The 11,963-nt window shown below is 30.6% G+C and overlaps 2 protein-coding genes across 2 annotated transcripts; one reads left to right on the forward strand and one right to left on the reverse strand.

Moving 5' to 3' along the window:
• The first annotated feature begins 1,767 nt into the window (after window positions 1–1,767).
• Window positions 1,768–2,316, forward strand: LOC132602747 (uncharacterized). The gene has a single exon (XM_060315525.1). The coding sequence runs from the start codon at window positions 1,768–1,770 to the stop codon at window positions 2,314–2,316; it is 549 nt and encodes a 182-aa protein (XP_060171508.1).
• A 1,455-nt stretch (window positions 2,317–3,771) lies between these two features.
• LOC132602870 (RING-H2 finger protein ATL13-like) lies at window positions 3,772–6,172 on the reverse strand. The gene has a single exon (XM_060315658.1). The coding sequence runs from the start codon at window positions 5,596–5,598 to the stop codon at window positions 4,087–4,089; it is 1,512 nt and encodes a 503-aa protein (XP_060171641.1). The 5' UTR covers window positions 5,599–6,172; the 3' UTR covers window positions 3,772–4,086.
• Between the last annotated feature and the right edge of the window lie 5,791 nt (window positions 6,173–11,963).

Genomic DNA, 11,963 nt, shown 5'->3' on the forward strand with positions numbered 1-11,963 from the left:
TATTGATCCTATTCATCTAATTGTGTCCTAATCCTTTTTCTTTCATTTTTTGCATGACCATCGCCCACGAGTTCGAGGGACTCGTTCTTCTTCCACATTTGGCATTGGGCCATAAGCCCAACAAAATCTCCTCCGCATCCAGCCCATTCCCAATGGCAGCAGTCCTAGAAAATGGGCCGAGCCCATTTAACTTTATTTATGCCTCTCTTTTATTTTGTGCCTTTGATTTATGCATCATTTGACTAACACTCTTCTTATTGTATTTTTCCTTAGCTTAGGTAATTATGAAAATTAATATGGATGGTTTTCTTAGTAATGGATAGATAATGTAAGGAAATTAATTACTAATTCCACAAGATTTATTCTCTCTTCATGTTAAAACTATTTATAATGTATAATATTTATTTCGGGATAATTGATTTGCAAAAGTGGCAAGACTACATGTTTAAGTCAAGGGAATCATAGTTTATTCTTATTATCGCATACATTTCAAAACGTCACTAATACACATAATAAATTCAAGCATATTTTATGAATATTATTTTCAAGGTTCACCCAATTATATATTTTAGCCATGCATGATTAAATAAAGAGAAAGAAAACTCACTTCCTTTTGCTTTTCCGCTTAAAGAATAGTCTAGATTTTTCTACATAATCATATCACACTATCTTATTCAAAGTTCAAATTTTGCGAAATCTTCTATTAAAAATATTACTCATATGCAAATTATCTTTTACAAGTTTTATTTTAAAATAGTATTAGTATTTAAAATTATATCAACATATTTTTAAGTGTTACTTAGCATTTCAAACCTTCTTTGCTAAACGGCATTTGAAATTTCCTTTCTATATAAATTATCATATTTTCTATTCGTCTTATTCTAGCTAATATTTCTCATTTAAAACCTTAGTAATATCTATAAGCATTATTTTAAATAGCATTATTATATTTTTATCCTTTTTAAACCTTAGGAATAATTTACAAAATTATTTTCTTAAATATTATATCCGCATTTAATCTAAATTAATTAACCTAAGTTGGTCGGATAACCGTAAGTTAACGGATTCTAAAGGATGCCTAACCCCTTCCCTTTAGGATAATATAGAGCCCTTACCTAGAATCACACTGGTTAAGCAGACTATTAATTGAGGTTTAGTTTTAACTTTGCCTTAGTTAATCTCTAGGTGTCCTAATTCACCGTTAAATTAATTAGGTGGCGACTCCTTAAAACAAACAAACAGGAATCACCAATATGTCATACTCTTAAATCTAACCCCGGTTAAAATGGGGTGTGACACCTATCCTATGCGGGAAGGTTGCAAATAATCAATGCAGTGATGTTTTCCATTTATAATTTCTGGGGATCCATTTTTATCCTTCCACAGAGTGTGCTTAAAGAGGTGGACAAGAAATGCAGAGACTATCTATGGGGCAGTTCAGAAGAGCACAGGAAGATCAAACTGGTAGCATGGGAGCAAATTTGTGTACCAAAGAAATTTGGAGAGTTAAATATTAAGAGTTGTAGGCAATGGAATGTGGCATCTGTAGGTAAGCTACTGTGGCAACTTGCAATGAAGAAGGATTTTCTATGGGTGAAGTGGGTTCATGGGGTGTATATGAAGCAAGATGTAACCATATGGAATCACATACCGCCAGGAGACTGTAGCTGGTATTGGAAAAAACTGAACTCCATCAAAATAATGATGCAAAACTGATATCAAAATGGGAGATACATGCTAACGCCAAAGGGCACTTACTCAGTTACAATGAGCTACAATGCAATGTTAGGAAGCCTGAGGAAAATGCAGGAAGTTGATTTGGTATGGACTAAAGTAATGTTACCTAAGCAGAGATTTATTGTATGGCTTGCAAACCAAGAAAGGCTACTAACGAAGGAGAGATTACTCAGATTGCATATACCAGTTGATGATGAAACATGCTGGTTGTGTGAAGAAGGAATACTGGAAACTCAACAACACTTGTTTGCTGAGTGTTCATGGACAATGGAAGTCAGGAACAAGTTAGTAGCATGGTCGGGAGTACAAATGCAGCGGAATGGAGTAAAACAAACAATAAAATGGATCAAGAGGAGATCATGGAGCCAACTAAAGAAAGAGCTGATCACAGGTATATGGGGAGCCATGATATATCATATATGGCAAGCTAGGAACAGGAAGCAGTTCAGAAATGTAAGTATAACTACAAGTTTCATTGTTGAGCAGATACAAAAGGAGATTCGACACAGAGTTGAGGGGATTTTGGGTACAAAAAGAGCTGTTAGATGTGCTAGTTTACTTCAAAGATTATGTAATTAGTTGTTTTGATGTCCTTGAGGCCTAGGAAATCACAACAGCTTCATGCAGTTGGCTGTGATACTAGGTGCTCCTTCAGTGTATTATCTTTGTTTGTCTATGGTAATAAATTCACATTGATTACCAAAATAATAATAATAATAATAAATGAATAAATAAATTTGGTGCATGTGCTACACACGGTTCCCCAACTAATTTATCATCTTGATCCAGCATGTTCTATACACACTTAGTAACTAATTTATTATTTCTAGCTCTTACTCTTCATTAAAAAATTTGAAATATTTATATCAAGTCAATAAATATAGAATATGATTAAGTATTTCTCCTTTATTTGGTCAGTGACTTTTGATTGTAGGATCTGTTTCTCTTGGAATGTGTTGATGCCGCATAACATATAATTCTATTGAGCTTATGTTGTCTTTTGAATATCGAAATAATTACAAGTCGAACAAAGCAAACAAAAATACTAGAGAATTACTGGGAGAGCCATATTAATTCATTGAATTCTTTTAAGATGGATTTTTAACTAGCTCTTAATTAGGAAAGATAATGTATTTAGATAATACAATTTTCCCTCATTAGCTTATTAGATATTTAATTGATACACGTTCATTTCGAGAAAAAAAAAATGTAACTTGAATCTAACTAAACTCACAAAGTTAGTTCATAAGACGAAAATGATTCAAAATCAATAAAACTTGAATCTAACTAAACTCAAAAAGTTAGTTGATAAGACGATTATTCAAAATCATATAAAGAGAATAAATCATTCCTTCAACTAATATGGCTCACTAACACCAGTGCGTCTAGGTCTAATACTTTGTCCATGGACAGTATAATATGGAGCCCTAAACATTAGTAGACCAAGAGTAACAATGGGTCTAGCTCGGGATAAAATTCACAAATAGCCACTTTTTCGCTTTAGTAATTGGAAAATAATCACCGTTATGTAGTTTAAAATTCTGCGTGTGAAACTTTATGACATCATCATCGAGTTTCAATGTCCCTAAGTTTTACATGTAGAATTTGAAACTTCATGACGGTGACTATTTTTCTAAAGACGAGACCGAAAAGTAATCGCCAAATGCTATTACTACGTCTAGCTCGATACCATGTTAAAAAAAAAATGAGCCTAATTTCAAAAGCTAACCCATGAGGTGCACCACATCAAATTTCCAAGAATATACAAACACCGTTAAACATGAAACCAAAAATCCTGTGAGAGCACCAGAGAGAACTTGCACACAAATTGACAATACAATCAAACTAATATTACTCTAATATTTATGCTCCATGATTCTTGAAGTACTTTTAAATTTATATTCAGCAAGCATTTATCAAAATTTTAATATCTCTGAATTTTGTAGCTAGGGAACAGCACAGAAGTGGTTACAATTTCAAAATTTAACTTAACTATCCCTTCTTGAATGCAAGAAGTGACCACAACCACCACTCTTACCACCTGTAATAGCCTTTATAACATTACAACCAAAAACTGCCTCATAAATACATGACAAAGAAAACTCAAACACTACCAAGCACAGCTGTAAAATCACTTGAAAAATAATTTGAAAACTTAGTATAGTAAACTAAAAAACACTAAGCTAAAACTTGAAGGAAAAAAAATTGATCATCTATACTAATTTACTCTTGCAGGTCATCAATTTGATACACAAGATGGCTAAATGTGTATTGAGATACTATTAACCTTCCAAATATTTCACCTATCTGAAAAAAAGTGATTATAAAGATTTCAAACAAAACAAAAGACTAGAGATTTGATGAGAAAGAAGAGTGTACAACTTTGTTTTGTCTTCCCATAAGCCAAAGAAGTGTTCTTCTTGCAAAAGATGGTGTTTTTGGTTGACATTCCAATGTATTGCAACATTGATTTTCTTCATCACACCCTCCATTTTTTGCCCATGTATCAATATCAATCTCTGAAACTGTCCTCCTACTACCACCATCACCACCACCACCATTCTTGGCCGCGGCGGGGCCCTCTGGCTCCGCCACGACTGGAACATTTCTGCTGACCGGAAACCGGAACGAAAATGCCCTTCTTGAATTAGTATTACTATCATCTTTTTTACCCCTTAACCAAATCTTGGACACTGAAAAGCTCTCTCTTTTGCAACTTTTCCCTTCTTCAAGAATCTTGTTTTCATTGTTGCTATTCATGTTGTGCATGAGATTATTTTCAGCAAATTTGAATGCTTCAAATCCATTGAATTCCCTTCTTGAATCACATCCACATTCAGACATAGCTTGTCTATGATTTGGCGTCTTGGTTGATTGCTTTTTTGATGGTGTTTTCCTAATAGGAACATGTAAAGCTGTTGTTTCATCTAATATATAAGCAAATGATCCCATTGAAAAACACCTTCTTGAATCAATATTATTGCTACTTCCTTCTTCATTATCATCACATTGATCTTGTGATGGATCCACATTCTTGAATTTGCCTAACTTCACTTGTACAACTTTTTCAATTTCCCCTTCTTTTGCTTGGATCTCATCACAAGATTTTGCCACCACAACATCAGACACATTAATGTTGTCTTCAAAATGGGAACTACTCAAACTCAATCTTGAAATTGAATTGTTCCTCCTTGATGAAAATCCCACAAACTCATGACTATTAGGAACAAGATTGTTTACATTTTCTCTTGAACTTTCACTACCAGATTCAAGAACAAACACAACAGGGGAACAACTATGATTGTTGTTTGATGATGAAGAGAAATCAGGCAAAAGACTAGCTCTACAAAGAGGACAAGTTGAATGAGACAAAAGCCAAGTGTCAATACAGTCCATATGAAAAGCATGACTACATTTTGGTAGCAATCTAAGTTTATCATCAGGCTCAAATTCACACAAACAAACAGCACAATCAAAAGGATCTTTAACACCAATGATGGATTTGTAATTGAATACAGGTAGTGTATCAATAAAAGATTGATCTACACCAGCATCATGAAGGTGAAAAAGTTGTTGTAATTGACCTTGAAGAGCTGTTACATTGTCTAAATCATCTGGATCTCTATTTGGTGGCCTTAATAGGAATCTAACAAGTAGGTGAAGTAAACCAGAAATGAAGAAGATAATTGCTAGAATTATGATGACAAGAAGTATACTTGGACTAACCTTGTTATTCAAATTAAAAGGACCACCACCACCACCCCCACTAGAAGAATCAGGTATAGAAAGTGGTGTTAATAATGGTTCATTTGATGGAGAAAGAACACTACTTTCTTGAATTTTAACAAGTACCCAATTCATATCTTCAAGAAAACTATAAGAAAAACTCACCAAGATTCAACTTTTTTTTTTTTTTTTTTTTGGCTTATGACTACAAGAAATGAACAAAAAGTGAAATCTTTCAGAGGTTTTCAAGATTGATGAAAATGTGAAAGAACACTACTTTCATGAATTTTAACAGGACCCCAAATCATATTTTCTTGAAAATAACAAAAAAGACTCATCAAGATTCAATTTTTTTGGCATTTGACAATAGGAAATGAACAACAGAATGGAAAACAGACTCAAAAGTTCCAGTCTTTCAGTAACAAAATGGATGAAAATGTGAAAGAACACTACTTTCATGGATTTTAACAAGACCCCAATTCATATTTTATTGAAAACTACAAGAAAAACTCACCAAGCTTCAATTTTTTTTGGCTTTTGACAATAAGAAATGAACATAGAGGCAAAAAAGATGGAGTCTTTCAGTGATAAAATTGATGAAAATGTGAGAGATGTAAGCAAATGGGGTTATGATAAAGACTCTGAAAAAGAGAGCATTTAATGAATTTTACTAGAAAAAGGAACCTGTAAGGTCAAATTTACTGAAAGGAAAGTTTGAGAATAGCTAGTTGAGAGATGTAAATGAGATGCATACAAAAGATTGAGATTATAAAAAAAAAAAAAAAAAAAAAAAATTAGACAATTAAGTTCTTTGATGAGAGACATTATTGTTGATGATCTAAGCTTTGATCTGTAAGATATAAATAAATGAGAGCCATTTCTCTTTCATGATTCATCTGATTGATAAAATAATACTCCCTCCGGATAAAAAAAAAAGTGTTCAATTAGCTTTTTTTCTTGAGTAAAAAAAAGTGTTCACTTATTAAATCAGGAAAACAATTAATTTTATCTTTTCAGATTTGTCTTTATTAAGTGTTATGTGACAAATCTCAATACTTATTTAATTAGGAGTAATTTAGTTAATTTATATTTTTTTCTTAGAGTGAGTAATTTCTTAAGGGATGTGCTAATGGCTTAGTGAACTCTTTTTTTTTTTTTTTTATCCGGAGAGAGTATTAAATTTTGTTTTATTAAAAAAATGTGATTAGGGGCAGGTGATTTATTTATGATCTGTCACCAAATGCAGGGCTTCTTTTGGTTGACTTTGGAGAAAACCATAGCAGCAACACCAATGTACATTTAAGTCTCTCAATTAGCAATAATAATTAAAAATAAAGAAACGAAGCAGTGTTTTTTAGCAGTAAATAAATAATTGAATTTTTACTGTGAATCCAAATGGTCCTTTTCCCACTAAGTTTCTTGAATTTCATTGTGTCTACATTACTTTACTACATTAATTTTTGTTTTCCTAAGACAAACTTAACCACTATTTAGTGGTACTACATCACCTTTATTATGAAGCGGTTTACTCTCAAATTAGAATGCATTCTGAAACGCATTTGAATTAGTCGGAATCCGTTGTGACTATCGAACATTAAATAGGAAATAAAAAAAAAAAGATATTGAATGGCGTTATATTATGTATGTGAAAAATACCACCAAGTTAAAAACATTTTAGTTCCAAAATGTCAAGAGAGATTCTTATAATCCTTTAACTTTAATTATGCTTAAGCTGTCCACTTATCATCATAATTTAGCTTAGTTAAAAACATGTCAAAAGAGATTCTTATAATCCTTTGATATTAATTATGCCTTAAGTTGTCCACTTATCATCATAATCTAGCTTTCTAACCTTATTAAATAAAATAGAGTAACATAAAATCTCTAATTTTGTCGAAATACGAAAAAACACATGTCATTTTGAAGTAAAAGATAAATATTCATATTCCTCTAAATTTATTACTTTAGAAAATGTAAAAAAAAAAAAAGGTTAATCGGCAAATGATTTGCTATGATTATTTCAGTGAGAGTTGTTTTCAGTTCTATAATTTCGTTTCTTTCAATTAAATTGTCATTCCAAGTAAAGGTTAAGAAGTAAAATGGTCCTTTTAAATAGCAACATCAATTTGAAGTTACTACTTTTGGAGATTAATCTTAACAAATTTTAAAAAAATATTATTTATATATGATTAAAAATATTATATATATATATATATATATATATATATATATATATATATATATATATATATATTAAATGTTGAACTCCTTTTGACTTTTTCGTATATTTATGTTTTTATATTTTGAATCATTTATTGAAAATTCTGGCTCACCGATAGGAGGGGACCATAATTTACCATTTTTATGTGTTTTGTATTTTTTCATCATTTTGTGTCCCTAACTTTTTACCCTTTCTGATCACATTCTGCTTCCAGACCTTCTATTCCATTTCTATATTTGAGTTCATGAAAGTCACTTTGTGCGTAAAGACAAAACAAAAAGCAAGAAAACAAAGTCTGAAAGTCAAACAATCTTGTACTTATTTGGAACTATTAAGATTTCTCTCTTTTTTTTTAAATGTTTGGGAGAATAGCAATTTCGGTCCCTCAACTATTAGTAAATTTTGGTTTAGGTCCTTCTGTATGATTCAATATATTTAGCCTTTGATTAATTAAAATGTGTATTTTTTGGTCCCTTTTGGTAAAAAATATGTTGTATTTGGACTACTTTTAGAAGTATATTTCTCTCAAATGTTATTGAGTAACAAATTTAGAGGCAGAACCAGAATTTAAAGTTTATAAATTTTCACAGCAACCTCAAGTTTAACATAAGAAAATAATTGGGTTCTCAGACTTTAGATAAAAGTTTTTGAGTTCTCGTGAACCCACATGTCATACTGTGGATCCGCCCTGGTAACAATACAAGTTTAACGTAAAAGAGAGTATTAAACAGTGGCTTAAGGTATCAAAAGTGTCCATTTTAGAAAATCAAAGGTTAAATGTATTTAATCAGATATCACAAGACCTAAAATTAGAATTACTAATAATTGAGGTACCAAAAAAGCTATTAGCCCTTTTTTATATTTTATTTTTGTGAGATGAGAAATGGAAAGAAGTGGTAGTCAATGCAGGCTTCACTGGATCCCAAATAGTGTAGGAAGTGATAAAAGTAGGAAAATAAAAGGCTCAAAAGTATATTATTAAAAAGAAAAATTGACTAATGTGTCTTCATTTTCACCTTTTTCATGACTTTTTTTACTTATTATTATTTATCATGGCTTTGTTTCTTATCTTTTTGTGCCGTTTAAAGTGCAGTCAGCTATGGAACTAAATTAGCTTACATATAACACGGATCTTCTACTTTTATGTTCCCTAGTTTATAGTGATGCTGGTGGTAATCAAATCTTTTATATGGTTTTGTTCTGGTATAGTCATAAAAAGGAAACTAATGGACTTATAATTGTGCAATTATCGCTTGTATCATTAATCTATGTATATATTATACTTCATTAGATTCGACTATTAGTTATTTTGGCAATCTGAATTTGTTCATATATTTGGTGTTTTTTTAAAAAGAAACAAAGATATTTTTTTTTTAAATTGTCCATGCTAATATAATAATAGAGCGTTAAGTAAATGAGACGTTTGAGGATAAATAAATGATAATAAAGGCAAATAAGCGGTGTGCAAAACCCTTCGAAGACAGATGACATAGATCAAACGTAGTAGCATTTTTGTTGACGTCATTGGTTTCTGATTATTCAAGTAATTATTTCTTAGTTTCGATTAATACATCGTGAAAATAAATGTTACCAATAAAATCATGTAATATTACATTTTTAGGAATTTTGAAGTAACACCCATGTTCTTTTTTGCTTCAATAATAATCACCTTCTATAAATTTTAAGTTGATTAGTCTACTGTTTAAACACATTATTACACACTATAGCACTACGTAGTACGTAATCGTAGGAAATGATACCACAGAAAGTAAGACAAAAAGTTGCTGATGGCAGCAGGAAGTTGCCAAAAACTTTTTTTTTTTAAGTATAAATTAATAGTGTTATTTTTAAAGTCAAAAAAGGCAGCAAAAAATAGGATTAGTTAGCTCAAGGTAGAAACTTTTTTATTTCAATCACATAGAGATTGATAATTTACCTTTTATTTATTATTTCTTTGTGGGATTCAATGTTCTTGAGAAGTATATTATGATAACTTAAATAACGAAAAGACAATTTGTTTTTTCTTTCAATTATTTGACAATGTCATGGAAAGTAGAAGAAATGTAAAATTAACTTTCTTGCTTTCTGTGTTTAACATGAATTTTCGTAGCCCTCGATCGTAGTATACGGCAAGGATTTTTATTATCCCAATTTTGTCGAAAAGTTGCATCTAATCCAAGATTAGACCAAGTTCACTCTAAAATGTAAAGGCTATTATGTTTATTAATTAAGAGCATTTATTATTTTGTGATAAAAGAAACTTTACAAAGTGTTTTTAGCTGGTTATACCAAAATAACCGCGATACATAGTCAATTATCGTTATTTATAGGTTTCTAAAGTGGAACTTTTCTGCATGAATTCGGACTAATAAAGCTTATGATTCGAGCCCTGCAAATAATGTCATCTTTGGTGGAGCATATTTTAACCCTGAAGTGAGCTTTTTCAGCATGAATATGTGTTAATCCAATCCAAAATGGATATTTGTCATTGCATGGAATTTCTTTTTGAAAAATGGGATATCGCAAAGCAGTAATAATTAGTTCTCTGTCTTTTCGGATTACTCTATCTAGGGTCTAAAGTAAACCGATAAATCGCACCAAATCGATAAACCGAGAAAAAAATTTCACTAGTGATTTAGTTTGACTTGATTTGGTGTTGGAAAAAAAAACCTGACCATAATTGGTTTAGTTTGGTTTTAGCTTAAAAAAGTCAAACCGAATCAAACCAACCCGACATTACATGTATTCAATTTTTAAAATATTTTATACATAAAAATATTTATTTGTAATGTAATTTATAAATATTTCTTAATTTTTTTCATAGTTTTTCATCTATTATCATATTATTCAAGCTTGAACTTAGGATTTTGAATGTGAATAAGTTTTATATCCTATGGATGTTAGTAACTTATATAAAGTCCAAACTAAAATCAAATCAACACTAATACTAACAAAAGAATTTCAATTTACCCATATAAATAACAATAATGTTGGATATCTATTATTTAGTTTTGCATAATTGGTTTAGAGAGTGAAAATACAGAACTTAAGTTTTTTTTTTCTTGTCATGTAATTAATACTTATTAGCCGTACTTATTTTAGCATGACTTAGTATTTTTAGATTATGATCATTTTCTTTATGACTTATTAATTAGCAATATTTATTTTAACCGATTTTATTATCTTTTGTTGAATATTTTAATACAATGTCATCACTCTTCTCACATTTTGTGTTATTTTCTTATGAAACACCTTAATTACATAGTTGTATCTTACTAGGACTAAAGAAATATTTGACGTAAAAGTTATATGTTTTGTATCAATATTATTCCGAAAAAAAAAACCGAATAACCCGAAAAAACCCGAGGTTGGAAAATCCGAATTTTATTGGTTTGGTTTGGTGTATAAATTTAAAAACCCGACACAATTGGTTTGATTTGGTGTTTAAGAAATCCGAACCAACCCGGTCCATGTACACCCTTAACTCTATCTACTATTTTATTTTTGTCCGTCGAAAGATATTGTTTCATTTCTATATTTAAATACCATCTAGGTTAAAAGTCATTTATTTTTCTAATTCTTGTTCAATCAGATATTATATCTACATGTACAAAGAATTAAAGAAAGTGTAACAACAGAATTCACTAATAATATTATTTGCTTTGAGTCTTAATCTGCACAACTTTAGAACGTGTCATCAGGGGGCTAACATTTGTTTCTTTATAAATATCCGGTATCTCTTCCATTTATCGACGAGGACTGTCTAAGATGTGACATACACTTTCTAAGAGAACCAACGTCCTAGCTTCCTGAGGTTTGCCCCATAATCGCCCAAATTTACACGCTGAATAACTTGGATATCATGTGTAATAATCCAACTCACTAAAAATATTCCACTTTGGATCTAAACTCTTACGACTTTAAAATATGTCCCTAAAATTTAACATTTATTATTTGCTTATATACTCAATTTCGATCTCTCACATATTTTACCGATATCAAATTTGCCTAATTAAAACGTTACGTGAAGCACCTAACGCCGCCATTATTAATTTTTTTCCTCTTGTACTCATTTTTTTTTAAGGACTCATTAATGATTACTTGTTATAATGGTGAATCGTATTTTTGACCTTAAATATTACTAGTTTTATATTCATTGTTCCTACTGACCATTACTTGAAATGTTATCTACATGTTTCTGTAGTCCTTTTACTCGTCTCATAAATGTTTGCAATAAATCAAATGATCGAAGTATTAAATTACTTGTTCGAACTCCATG

Source organism: Lycium barbarum, chromosome 7, assembly GCF_019175385.1.
Source record: "Lycium barbarum isolate Lr01 chromosome 7, ASM1917538v2, whole genome shotgun sequence".
NCBI classification, from domain to species: Eukaryota; Viridiplantae; Streptophyta; class Magnoliopsida; order Solanales; family Solanaceae; genus Lycium; species Lycium barbarum.

Excerpts from the sequence above, each read along its gene's own strand:
- LOC132602747 (XM_060315525.1), top strand. The coding sequence starts at position 1,768 with ATGAGCTACAATGCAATGTTAGGAAGCCTGAGGAAAATGCAGGAAGTT.
- LOC132602870 (XM_060315658.1), bottom strand. The coding sequence starts at position 5,598 with ATGAATTGGGTACTTGTTAAAATTCAAGAAAGTAGTGTTCTTTCTCCA.